A 14,269-nucleotide genomic window follows, 5' to 3' on the forward strand; every position below is an offset into this window, starting at 1 on the left:
CAGATGTAAGGCTGCATGATTCCTCTCTCTTCCCCCACAAATCCTGCAGCCAATTTATATAGTTCTACATTGAAAATACCTGTGTAAAAATTGCATCAATTTATTCAACAGATTAGTTGCCCATACATATTCTGTCATATTTACTTTAATGACTAAAGTAAGATTTTACTGCTTTTTACTCCTATTAGCCCTGTAGAGCCAATACAGAGTGAGGTGGGTTCTTTTCTTGTGCATCAACTAAATTCCGTCCAGTTACAGCTGTGCAACCTTACTGAAGGGTTGTGGAGATGTCCCTGAGGTCAGAATGTGGTGGTGCTGTTGATGATGCACGATCCCGGTCCCCTTGGCCCCAGCATCAGTCCCCTTGATATCGCCACTGGTCCCCCCCACTCCAAACACCAGTCTCCAGCAAGGCAAAAAGAACTCCACTTGACCTTAGGTAGCATGAACAGGGCTGACAAAAAAAAAAAAAAATCTTTTCCGTTTAAACTGAATATGTTTGATATGGAAATGGAGAGTAACAATAAATATGGAACCCCCTGAAGCCTTTTTTTAATGGTCATTTTTCTGAGAACTACACTTTACAGTTCTGTAAAACTACTGTGCTTTGCATCCAAAACAAAAATCTTAACTTTTTAAAACAAAATCTTTGACTTTGGAGAAAAAACTTAATCTGTATTCATGTTGTTGCAGTATTGTAAAATATTGTTGTAGATTTAACGCTTTTCTTCCTATAAGCTCGAGTTGTTACCATTTTGCTACTGAAATTGTCAAGATACTTATCTTAACCTTATGATTATAAAATCATAAATGTTTACATGATTTCAACTAAAGAGAAACAAATACTAAACCATTTTGCCTAGACTTATTGTTCTTGATCTTTGAGAAATAATTGTCACATGTACTAGCCTTTCCCATATCTAGGATTACAGCAACCTCTAGGGGAACTAATTGTAACTAATTTTTTATGCAGATCTATAAAAACATTCTGGTGATATTTAACTTGGTTCTTGTTTGTTTGTTTAATGGGGTTAGGCACATAAATAAATCACACCCTGTGATATACAAAGTAGAGCCCTTTTTTATTCTTTCTCTTTTGAAAGGTAGGACATTACTAGACTGGGATGATTAAGGGCTCTTCTTAGTCAAAATAAATCTTTCAAAATATGTTAAAGATTTCATCAAAAGCACCTGGTAACTGTTTTGACTGCTCTTACGGATTCATAAAATAGTATAAATCCATTCAAATGTAAATGAATGGGCACTATCAACAATACTGTGAATATATTTATTCTTGTTAAACAGTTGTGTAATGGGGGTATTGGCATTAGTAACATCCACCTGCCTTTATGATCTGGAGTTAGCATTGTTGAGTACAAAATATGAGGTATAGCTATTGCCTTACTTGTCTGAAGTAGATTATTTAAGAGTTAGACACTGAAATTGTCAGAAACTTCAAATTGTGTACATTTACTTTAATTTTGTATGTTCTGTTATTCCCTTCTCTTACCCCAGAAGTACATCTTAGCAATTAAGGGAGCCTGGGTCTAAAATTTTGGTACAGTAACTTGCATTTTGAACATAAAAGTTTTGTTGTTCTGTAGATGAGTTACTAGGAGCACAGGTGAAAGTGCTCAATTGCTTTATGCCTATTTTCTTTCATTGTCAAATACTTCTGCAATGTAACCAGTACCAGAAGAGCAAATATACCTTACTGTGTATACGGTATCTAATGCCCTAGTTAAGGAGAGGTATATACTGCTGTAAGTACCCTGTTGGCAGGCCCTCGCATGGGGTATGTGAAGTAACACTGCATGGGAGTCACCGTTTTAAAGAGCTTGACTGCATAGGGGTGGGGATGGAGTGGGGGACACTTCAAAAGGGCATCCCCTGTCTGACAACAGGCAAAATCCTGCTCTGGTTTGTTCCAGTACTGGGCAGGGACCAAGCCAGCCACGGGGACCGTGGGTCAAGCCAGCCCCGTGGCCGCCTTCCTCTCCACCTCTGCGGGGGGAGGGGGCGCGTGGTCGCGTTTCCTCCAGCACAAAGGGTTTCCACCGCCTGCAGCCACGCGGCTGGGTTGACCCGATGCCGGGGTGTAGCCCGGGCCTGCGGCGGTGCCGAGGGGAGCGGCGGACTGGGAGCTTCCCCCCCCGGAAGGGGCAGCGCGGGCGAAAGGCTGGCGGGGCCTGTGGGCGAGGAAAGCGGCGCTGGGCTGCCCTTGCGCTGCCGCCGGGGGCCAGGCGGGGCGAGCCCGCGGGGGCTTTCAAGGGGCGGGCGAGGAGACAGGAGCCGGGAGCGGGCAATGGAGCAGCCAGGCAGCGCCAGTGGCAGAGAGACGCCAGCCCAGCGCCCTTCCCGCTGGGGGCGGGGCCCAGCGTTCGCGCGCCCCAGTCGCGAGCCGGTTTCCGCAGCAACCGCGCTTCCGCGTTCCCATGAGGCTCAGCGGCGTCAGCCTTATTGGACATTCCGGGAGGCTGACGGGTCCCGAGCGGGGTCACAGCCAGGAGGTATGGGGAGGGGCGGGGCGGACGGCTACAGCGGGAGGCGAGGCGCCATTTTTAAACCCTCTTGGCGGCTGCCCGCAACCGCTCCCGGGTGAGTGGTGGGGCGGCTCGGGCCCTCGCGTGGCGGTGTCCTGGTTGCCCCGCATTCGCCTCGAGGCTCGCGGTTCCCGTTCTCTCCTCGGCCGGGTCCCGCCCCGTGCCTGGCGGCTGCTGCTTCCCCCCGTGCCTGGCGCTGCACAGGGCCTGGCTCGCGGCCTGAACGGGCGGCGACTTGCCCGGGGCGAGCTCAGTGGCGGGGCACAGAAACAGGCTGCGCTGCGCGCTGGCCGTCGGGGCATGGGGGGCGGGGGGTCGTCTCCTTCCACTGCCGGCGCCTCGCCCGCCGCGGGCTCCTGCTTCCACCGCTTGCGTCGGGGTGCGAGCCGCCCGGGAAAGGCCCCGGGCCTGTGCATCAGTGCAGAGGGGCCGTGAAGGCGCTGATGACCAACGACTTAGCAACCGGCGAGAGAAAACCCTGTCAATTGTGACTTACCTGCAGGAGTGTGCGTGGTCGGGAGCGACCCGCGGATCTCACTGGGCGTCGAGTCGGCTCATGGGTCTGGGAGGGGTGGATAAAAATCTCATGGATCTTTGTGAAAATGGCTGAGCTCCTGTAATGAGTCCGAGAGGTTGCATAAACACAACTTCGTTGGTTGCTGTAACAGGGACACTTATTTTTCTAGTGTAAAATAACCAGGAAGTTCTCTCGTGTATATCACCTTATCAGCACTACTGTAATTGTCTACTGCTTCTGTGGTGGCTTTAAAGAGCCCATTACTATCTGAGAACCATACTTCACACATTGTGAGGAAAGAAGTGGTGACTACTGAACTGAGATTGGTGTCTCTCTTGCAATATATGTAAGAGCTTTAGGAATATTTTCCAGAAGGGGTGAGGTAATATCTACCTTGTCTCTCTAATATCCTGGGAGGACAGGGCTACAACTACATTGCATACAACAAAGTATTGATCTGTGTCAGAGTTCCTAAGTTAACTGTGCCTCCAACCTACTTGTCCTCTCAAGACACCCCACTTAGGTCACAGGCCTCCAGCATTCATCTTTCTCTGAGTGAAATCCCACGATTCTCTTCCTGCACATTATGGCCTTAGGTTGCAGACCTCTGCTAGTTTTGGTGATCACCTCATTAGGTCTGACTTCAATTTAACACCCTCAGTTCTGTTCTCTCAGGCCAATGACAGGGTTATCCAGTAACCAGCCAGCTTTCATAAAGTGAAGTACTATTTATTCAGAACAAAAGCTTTTCACAGAAAATATATCTTAAAGTAATAAACAGCTTACATGAACTCCTGACAAACATACTAGGTGGTTCTCTGTCTTTCATATGGAGACCGTGCTAGGCTTAAAATACTTAAGGTCCTCCCACAGGACTGTGTCTGTTGGTCACAGTCTCATGCCTGTGTCAGTTCTTGGATGGTATCCTTGTCATTTCTCAATCAGGTCAAAGGCTTTCTGCTAAGGTCTTTGAACCAGGTCAAACCAGGCCATGTGCTTTTTCCCTAGGAGGGTGAAACTTTAAAAAGACTTATTACCTGATTGTTTCAGTATTGGAGATTTGCATCAATTATTTCCCATTGTCTTTAATTCTTGTATGAAGCATTCTTTGTCATACCCATATAGCCAGGAATACAGTCACTTACCAGCCCATACAGATACATATTACATTTATAAAGTTAATACAATAGTATTCGAATATTCTACAATTCCACAGCATTATGTCTGTTCCATCTCAATATAATAGGTGTTGGATATTCAAATATTCCCTAGCATCTGTTATAAAATATTTCTGTAGGTATTTCTACTGCATTCCTCACTGTGGCATGTAAGAAAGTTACAGATTTTAAAAGTAAATACAGAATATCGAAGAATCTTCTATTTATCTCTCCATTCACTGTTCCTCGTTGGGGTGTGTGTGTGTTCTTGTTTTTTTATGGGACGGGTAGGTCAAATCAGTGGTTTTCATGGTGATTCTAATTTCACTTTGGATGGGCTATTACCAGCAAGAGAGTGAGTTTGTTTGTGGGAGGGCGGAGGGTGAGAAAACCTGGATTTGTGCTGGAAATGGCCCAACTTGATGATCACTTTAGATAAGCTATTACCAGCAGGAGAGTGGGGTGGGAGGAGGCATTGTTTCATGGTGTCTGTGTATAAAATGTCTTGTGCGATTTCCACAGCATGCATCCGATGAAGTGAGCTGTAGCTCACGAAAGCTCATGCTCAAATAAATTGGTTAGTCTCTAAGGTGCCACACGTCCTCCTTTTCTTTTTCCCAGTAGCGAGTTCCTCAGTCATTAGTATGTTGCCAAAAGAGCTGTGTTTCCTGCAGCAGAGAGAGTTATTCTTTTAGGCTGATGGTAGTATTAATTCATAGTAACACGGTTGTCCTGACAGATCGTGGTAGGTGATCACAGGGAGGTGGTATTGGCTTTGCATTCTAGAACACTGAAATAAGTAGGTAAACAGCTTATTCTGTACATTATATGAAACTATTAAACTTTACACTTACAATAATAACTGAAGGAAGTTTTTTTTTTTTAATGTCTGATACAATTAGCTGACACAAGGCAGAATATTACTTGTCCTGTTCTGCACTGGCCAAAAAATTATGTTCAGCCTTGTTATTTAACTTCATTGATCATAAGTGTGTTCAAATATGGTAATATTTTGTAGGTTAGACCAGGCTATAGTGATGGAAGCAGAGCCTTGAATGAGTTATGCACGTAATCCTAAACAATTGCCGGTGAACACGGAAATCACCATTGTGTAACTTGGTTATGCCACTTAAATTAGAGCGATGCTTTGGAGTTTTCAAAATTTAAATTAGTATGATTACATAATATTCTCTAAATTTAGGTTGATTTAGTTACCATTTACAACTGTTAGTAACAAATTCTATTATTACATTTTTAAAAAAATGTTTTTAAATTTTTTTTTAAAATGAATGGTGATATGGTGACTTAAAGGACTAATATCTCTGAATTTGCCAGGACTTAAAGTAAAGGTTGTAGTCCATATTAAAAAACAAAAAACAAACAAACAAAAAAACCCAGACACATTCTAACTCTATTTAAGTGAGTGAAACAATGAGGGACATAATTAAGGTGGTTGGAAGTTTAGCAGATAACATTCACATAGCATTTTATTCTCCTCTCTAACATTATGTTAAAGTTATTTAGCTTTTTAAAGGGGCAAATCCACACACACACACACACGCCTTGATCCGAAGAATTAACACCCATTCCTATGGGTGTACATACGCAGGATGTTGTGGTAAAAGGTTTTACAGGCTTGAATTTGGGATGGCTATTTTGATCAATCACAGCATGCCATCATATACACTATATGCCTGATATTTTACAGAAAAAAATATTTAGAGATGTTTGAGTTTTAATTTGAACTATATAAATATTTCATATTCCTCTTTCTAAAGTTAGATGACCTTAGTTATAATTAAACTGTACAGTCCTCAGAGGGAGAGAGAATTATAACTAATTTTAGAACTCTCTTTAAAAAAAAATCCAAAACTCTGAATGTATTATCTAATCATGTTGTGGATTTAATGTATGATATATGGCTATAAGCAAGTGTCTTATTCCATTAGCTGGAAGTGATGCTTGCCTTATTAATGAATAATGCTCCTGTTCGTAGCCCTAACAAGGCAATTAAATATTTTCTGCTTATCCAAGAATGTATATTGCCTGTCCTGGAGCATACACTAATGTGATTTGGTGAAAGAAATATCATGTTGGGGCAGAAAAGGAAGCAAACATTTGGCATATTTTTTGTTTTTAAAATAGTGATTTTGGATGTGGACAAATTGGAGAGAGTCCAGCGGAGGGCAACGAAAATGATCAGGAACTGGGCTTTAGTCTGCAGAAGAGAAGGGTTGGGGGGGCGGGATTTGATAGCAGCCTTCAACTACCTGAAGGGGGGTTCCAAAGAAGATGGAGCTCGGCTGTTCTCAGTGGTGGCAGATGACAGAACCAGGAGCAATGGTCTCAAATTGCAGTGGGGGAGGTCTAGGTTGGATATTAGGAAATACTTTTTCACTAGGAGGGTGGTGAAGCACTGGAATGGGTTACCTGGGAAGGTGGTAGAAGCTCCATCTTTAGAGGTTTTTAAGGCCTGACTTGACAAAGCCCTGGCTGGGATGATTTAGTTGGTGTTGGTCCTGCTTTGAGCAGGGGGTTGGACTAGATGACCTCCTGAGGTCTCTTCCAACCCTAAATCTTCTATGATTAGATTGAATATTAGAAGTCACTGACCATGGATTAATCAGCAATGTTGATTAAATGGTCAAAGGTGCATGTTATATGCAATTTAGCACTTGGATGGCAACTATGTGTACTTATGCAAGTCAGTAACTTTAATGGGACAATGTAAAAGTGCTTTTAAAAACTGGTTTCAGAGTAGCAGCCGTGTTAGTCTGTATCCACAAAAAGAACAGGAATACTTGTGGCACCTTAGAGATTAAAAATTTATTTGAGCAGAAGCTTTCGTGGGCTACAGCCCACTTTATCAGATGCATAGAATGGAACATATAGTAAGAAGGTATATACATACAGAGAACATGAAAAAGTGGAAATTGCCATACCAACTCTAAGAGGCTAATTAATTAAGATGAGCTATTATCAGCAAGATCAAAACAAAATTTGTAGTGGTAATCAAGATGGCCCATTTCAGACAGCTCACAAGAAGGTGTGAGGATACTTAACATGGGGAAATTGTGTAATGACCCAGCCACTCCAAGTCTATTTTTTTTTCTCCTGCTGATAACAGCTCATCTTAATTAGCCTCTTAGAGTTGGTATGGCAGCTTCCACCTTTTCATATTCTCTGTGTGTGTGTGTGTGTGTATATATATATCTATCTATCTTCTTTCTATATGTTCCATTTTATGCATCCGATGAAGTGAGCTGTAGCCCACGAAAGCTTATGCTCAAATAAATTTGTTAGTCTAAGGTGCCACAAGTACTCCTGTTCTTTTTTAAAAAACTGACAGCTTCAGACTTTTATGCAAGTTTTAAAATCTACCAGAAGATGTCACTGTAATCTAAAACAGGGTTAAATAGGTACCACTTACTGTTTTGACATTTAAAAAACCTGTTTGTAAACTATGGTTCTCTTTCCTGTTCTCCAAATCGGATCTTCTCAATTTCCAGTTCTTCCTCATGAAGTGTCATTGCAGGTGACCACTTTAGGTGCTATGTGCCTGGCTTCTCAAGCCATGCATCATGACTAGTAAGAGCCATTAGAAGGACTCTGGTATTCTGGAACTGAGTATAAAATTTTCCATTTCCCAGCTGTCCCTCAGTTTCTCTTTCTGATGGCTGGTGTGTTCACAGAACCTCCACCTTGTCTTCTTTGCGTCAGTTTTAGGCTCAGTCTGCTTGTTTGTGTGTGGTTTTTCTGCTCAAGCAAGGTACTCATCTTGCCCAAATCTTTTGGGAGAGTCAGATCTATTTTTTGGAACACAGAATCTCCCCAATTAGGAGTGTTTTGCTTATTCCTTATCTCTGAAAATTACTTTCTCAATTCTGAAGCCTTCACAGCTTGGGACTTGGAATTTAGTTTCATGACAGTACAGATCTGAGCCACGTTTTAGTGGTGGCCACCATAGTCCTTTTCAGATGGCAACTCCTGGCTTGGAAATTCCTGTGTGTGTTGCCTTGGCTTTCTTCATCTGGAAGAATCCTGGATTGTGCTTGTAGTTGCTGTGTGGTTCTTGTTCTTGCTCTTGAAAAGCGTAGGTTGAAAAGTAGGTTGCTTATTCAGAAGGTTCTTCAGAATTTGTTTTACTGAAGGATTAGTGCTCAGAATTGGAAAAGCAGAGGTAGGGAGAACAGTCACTGGAAGAATAGTCAGTCTTTTTTCTTCACTGGATGGCTCAATTCTAATTTCTTCTTCCTCTGGGCAAGTTTGGACAAGACAGGTCAAAAGAAAATCCAGTCAGTTCTGGCACTTTGCTTATATTAGCACTTCAGCTGTTACCAACAGTGGTAGATCTGCCCTCAGTGTTAGTAATGGTGGGAAAAATTTCAGGAAAGAAATTAACATTGACAAAGCCTTGGATGTCACAGCATCTGTTTTTATAATGGATGTAATATGGCATGTTTTTTCTCTGTGTGGGAGGCATGTGATTTTTGAGTAAGGTCTTGTAGATTGAAACACATTCTTCAGGATAAAATTGTTAGCATTAAAATGGATCCACAAGAGTTTAGTGAAGGTTGGAATGCTAGAAAATGACTTACGTATAAGACCCTAGTTGAATCATGGAACGATTGTCAATAATTGTGTCCGAGTTGCAGATAAGAAGTGGAAAATTGCAGAAAAGTAATAATAGACCTTTATAAATTGTAGAAATTTGGAAAAACCAGAGAAGATCTATTTAAGAAAAACCTGCTGGAACAATATAAACACTCAAGTATTATGTTATGCATGCTATTTTTTTTTTATAACCAGACATTTTGCTGCAACTATATTGCTGTGATTAATGTCCAAGGCTGAGAGCAGGAGCCTAATATCTGTGAGATCTGTAATTTCTGCAGTATCACAAATTAAGTAGGGCGTTAGTTATATACGGTACTGCAACTATATTTGAAAACAAGTTAAAGTATTTGCTGCAATGATACCTAAAGTTTAGGGAATAGAATTGGAGTGGGGGGAAATAAAAATATTAAAAAATAGAATAGCAGATAAAATTGTCTTTGTTCAGACTCACACATTGTCAACACTGGGATTTTACTCACCACTGTAGCTGCACCAATAGCTAAAATCAGAGTGGTTAAGGAAGTTATGAAGCTTTGTAATATGAAAGCATAAAAGTAGTGTGTGAAGCCTTTTGAACCATGAATGAGTATTACTAATTAGTTGCACTTGTGTTTGTTACAGGTAATTTGGCCTCCTGGGATGCCATCAAAAGAAAAGGTGGAGGGAATCCTTCTGAAGGTGGTAGATTTGGACTGAATTCATTTTTACCTGGTTGTCCACTCAATAATATTAGCCAGGATGGATACTTTCACCAGTATACTTCCTCCAATAAGTGGAAATACTGATCTTGCTGGTTCACAAGCAGAAATACAAAAACTTTTAATCGATGAAAGAATGCGGTGTGAAAATCATAAAACAAATTATCAAACTCTAAAGGCAGAGCATACAAGGTACAGTACTTTAAATGTCTGTTTTCCTCATTTTGTTTGAGCTGTTAGAATAAATTAGGTAAAATTAAATATTGGAAGGAAGGGGTTTTTTTGGTTGTTTTTTTTAAGCTAGTTACCTGTCTGACTTTAATTTGTAGGAGTAGCAGTACAAGTGTTTACTGGATTCAGTCATGAGTTCTGTAAATTGCTTCATTGAGGAAGGGCTTTGATTGTTAAAATACTCAGTGTCCAATAGAAATGTACATTACTACTCAAATTTATGCTTCAGGCCAAGTTTGACAGTTTTCTAAAATAATACTTTGTTATTAACACAACAACAATTTAAAGGTCTCAACATATGCGAGGTGAGGGTTCTGAAATATTCAGTGTATCTGTAAATATGCAGTAATTTCAAGAATTTAGCATAGTAACCATGTCAAATGTATTTTGGGGGGAGGGTGGAAATGATACCTAGTAGATATTTTGTCAGATTTTATGTCTTTTTCTTCTGTACTTCTGTTATTACTGTGACTTCAGAATTTTCCGCATAAGAAAGATCTGTTTTTAGAGGATAAATGGGCATTCTTAGTATAAAATAAAAATACTTTATATTTTGCAGGTTACAGGATGAGTATACAAAATCACAAAATGAGCTCAAACGGTTGTTAGTTGAAAAGCAAACCATCCATGACAAATTTCAATTTCTTCTTGCTGAGCTCCGAGGGGAATTATTAGATAAAACTAGGGAACTAGAGGAACTGAAGATGCAGGTGAGAAAATGGTTCCCAGAACTTAATAGGAATTTCAGTCCTTCTGTAGAAACATTTCTCTAATATGTCTTTATCAATGTATTGTGTGTTTTAGCTGTAGTTTTTCTTTCTATTTGTTAAATTGGATCTGTTACAGCCATGTCCTCAAATCACAAATCTTGACTGAGTTGCACTCCTCTTGTAATTTGACTGCAGGAGCACAAATGAAATGACAGTTAAAACTTCTGGTACCATTTAGATCTTCTAAACTCTGTTATCATGCATTCCATGAATAGTAGTCTCTTGAAAAGGTGCCATTGATGGCACACTCCTTCTTTACTATGTTCTAGTATTACTAATGTCAAGTTCTCTCCTTCAGGGATCAAAAATTAGTTAGACTGGTTATGAAGAAGGATGAAGAAAATTAAGGAGAAGCATCTCTCTTCCCTGTGTCAACACTGCAGCTGGGATTCTGCTATCCCCACTGGGATTTCAGTCAGCTTACGCAATGCATTAGGCCCTCTTGCTCTGTGACATGGTGACACAGAAAGAAAAGAGTCTTTCACCCTGTAAATGAAGATGTACTGAAGGGAGAAAATTAAGCTTCCATTTTCCTTCAGCCGCTTTTCTTCCTCTGCCATCTGTATTTTTATGAACTTACATCAGCAGTGCTTGTTTTCAGCCAAAGATCCCACTTGTGCAGTTTGTTGACTGAGAACATATTTTCCCTATTACTAACCTCTTTAGTCAGATCGGTGCCTCATAAAGAAAGCTTTTTCACCTGTGGCACTCAAGGGCTGAACAGGTTCTGGGAAGAAGCTTAAGATGCCACTATTCATCATTTTTCTTTTAACTATTCCAACCTTGCTTCAGCACATACATTGTACCTGGTACAGTGGGGTTAGCTAAAATTTAAATTGTGCAAATCACATGTTGACTATCAGTCTTTTCTACTTTGGAGGTCAATGAAATTTTCAGGAATCTATTTACAGTAACTATCATTTCCCCACAGCTTGGAAAGAGTAGAGTTGACTTTCCAATGACTAGTCCATTTTGTGACCAGTGTTGATCTGAAGGTATTTTGGCAGTCAGCTGCAGGGGTTCATGTTAGCTATTCAGCTGCCAGTGAAATAACTTTCTAGCATTCTTTCTGAGCAAACCCTCATCTCATGCATTGATCCCTCTTCTGCAAGTCAACCTTTGCCTCAGGTTCTTCACTTCAGGAAGGCTGATACCAGCGCCAAAATGTAAGTGGGAGGGGTTTGTAGTGATCCTGTTCGTGTCCGATCTACTCAAATGAGTTCTTCCATAGTTTCTTTTACAACCGCAATCTGCTTGTCAGGCTCTGAGGGTTTGTGTGATCCAACATGACACGTGAATCACAAGAGCTTTCTAGGGTTCAGAGTAGCAGCCGTGTTAGTCTGTATCCACAAAAAGAAAAGGAGTACTTGTGGCACCTTAGAGATTAACAAATTTATTTGAGCATAAGCTTTTGTGAGCTACAGCTCACTTCATAGGATGCATGCAATGGGGAAACAAAAAACCCCATAAAAACAAATTCCTAGGAATTTAACAGAATTTGGTCAGGGAAAGGCAATACTGTCTGATAGAAAATTCTAAAGATCTTCTGTCTACCCATAATTCAGTATACTCTGAATGAAGGAGAGAATTCTCTCAATGCTGCTTCCAGAGCTGGTCTTCAGTGTCTGAAGTGCTTCTGGGGCCAAGAATGGCAGAAGAAAAGTGGAATTTGTCAGAGGCTTTGCTCTTATGGGAGGCAATTGAGGGTATGTCTACACTGCAAAGTTGTAGACAAAACTTTTGTCTTTCGCGTGCGGGGGGGGGGCTTTAAGTACTCATGAAAGACAAAAGTTTTGCCGACACAAGTGGCAGTGTGAATGCAGCTTTGTCGGCACGAGCGCTCTCCTGCTGACAAAGCTAACTGTGCTCGCGGGGCTGGAAGTATTTTGTCGGCAAAAGTGCCAACAAAGAGCATTTACACGCGCTGACTTTTAGAGACAAGGCTGTGTCAACACAGCCTTCTCGCTAAAAGCTGCGTGGTGTAGACAAGCCCAGGAGAGTAGGTGCAGGGAGCTCCTTGGCCATCCAGCATCTTGCCATGTTGGATTTAAGCCATTATGTTCTGCTTTTCTATAAGAATTCAAGGGGCATTTGTTCTTTTGTTTGTATGAGTCACTTTTTTTTTTTCATGTCAAGGTAGAGAGTTCTTAAAGGCAGGCTATTTAGTTTAAAAACAAAACAAATCTCTTAGTGAATTGGCCTTTATCTGTTGAGACATTCTACTAAAATCAAAATGGAGATGTTCTAAACACTCTTCCCACCTCTTTTTCCAAAATTCTGTTTGTTTTAAGTAGTAATGCCACATATCCCTGGTTTTGCAGTTACCACTGAAATCCAGTCGAAATTCAGTGAAGGATGCAACCTGTTGCCAATCTGATTTGATATATGCAAAAGCTAGACACCCAACAGAGGTTAAAAAAATTGTTGCAATTTAAGAAATACTGTATCTCAGAGCAGGATGATCTGTATGCTTTAAAAACAAACAAAACTCTTTTTGGGCCCTAGTGTAAGAACTGTAACCAGAAATCTTACACTCTTCATCAAGAAAATGAGATTGCAGTAAGACCATGCCCACTGCACTTTTCTGAGGGCTTTTTCTTTTCTGCCCTCGTCTGTGCTTATCGATGGTATCTACATTGTTTTCCTCAATCCGTTCATAATTTTTTAATCTAGTAACAAAAGGGAGCAAATCACTGAAAAAGCAGAATGAGAGTGGGAGGAAAACAAGTCCTTCACTGTTTGAGCATTAGACTTGAATTACAGCAATTAAGGAAGAAGACAAAAAAAAAAAAAGGTAGTGAATGTACCTTATCTGAAGAACTTCAAAGATGATGTAGTGGCTGGATTTATTTCATATATATTTAATATTGTTAACCTTTGCAATGTTAAATTTTTTCCTCAGAAAGCACATCAATTATAGATTGATTCGCTTTTTATGAAAGCAGGAAAAAATTAAAAATAAATTTTATAAATGGCATATGTTCATAAGAACTTTTTAAAAATTGTATATGAAATGTTTCATTGCCCAACATTTGTTTTCCAATATAAATTACTTAATATGACTGTTTGGTTATTCTACAGTACATTTGTTTTCTGTACATGTCAGGTACTAACTCCTCAAAAGCTGGAGTTGCTAAAAGCACAAATACAACATGAATTGGAAACCCCTATGAGAGAACGCTTTCGGAAACTAGATGAAGTAAGTAGTAAGACGTATTTAACTTCACTTTGTCTAGATTGAGGGAGGGTTTGTTTGGTATTTTGCTTGGCATTAAAATGACTTATGAAAAGATGATGGGGAAATTCAATGGATAACTCGTGAAATAAAAGTATTAAGTATTTACTTTGATATGTTTATCTACTTTTGTGCTTGAGCGAATCTTTGTTCTACTTCCTAATTTAGGAGGTAGAAAAATACAGAACAGAATATAACAAACTTCGTTATGAACATACCTTCCTCAAATCAGAATTTGAACACCAGAAGGAAGAACATGCACGTATTTTAGAAGAGAAAAAAATAAAGTATGACTCTGAGGTAGGTATAGAATATGTAATATAAGTTAAACTATAAAAGTGAAATATTTTAGGTATTTATAAAATTTTAATAAGGGTTTTGTCATTTTAGTGTAACTTTAACTATTATAATTTTGTCTTTTTCGTACTCTTGTAATATGTGGGTTATCAGAGTACTGTCAGCTCAAATTTTTGTCATGGTCTGGTCCATAACAATTTACAT

General features: G+C 40.2%; 1 protein-coding gene across 8 annotated transcripts in view; it reads left to right on the top strand.

Moving 5' to 3' along the window:
• The first annotated feature begins 2,318 nt into the window (after positions 1–2,318).
• Positions 2,319–14,269, top strand: part of CEP83 (centrosomal protein 83) — a 35,834-nt gene continuing 23,883 nt past the window's right edge. For 5 of the 8 annotated variants that reach the window (XR_005223281.1, XR_006290718.1, XM_037885079.1 and 2 more), the window contains exons 1-5: positions 2,476–2,598; positions 9,456–9,724; positions 10,323–10,473; positions 13,640–13,732; positions 13,937–14,068. Coding sequence is in view for 6 of the 8 variants with exons in the window: in XM_037885079.1 (XP_037741007.1) it covers positions 9,573–9,724; positions 10,323–10,473; positions 13,640–13,732; positions 13,937–14,068 (528 nt within the window). In the remaining 2 variants the exon portion in view is untranslated. Of the gene's footprint in view, positions 2,599–9,455; positions 9,725–10,322; positions 10,474–10,501; positions 11,700–13,639; positions 13,733–13,936; positions 14,069–14,269 lie in introns of those variants that run through there. The other 3 variants (XM_043545956.1, XM_027831340.2, XM_037885094.2) reach the window with 3 other exon arrangements.

The sequence above is a fragment of the Chelonia mydas genome, chromosome 1, assembly GCF_015237465.2.
Source record: "Chelonia mydas isolate rCheMyd1 chromosome 1, rCheMyd1.pri.v2, whole genome shotgun sequence".
Lineage (NCBI taxonomy): Eukaryota > Metazoa > Chordata > Testudines > Cheloniidae > Chelonia > Chelonia mydas.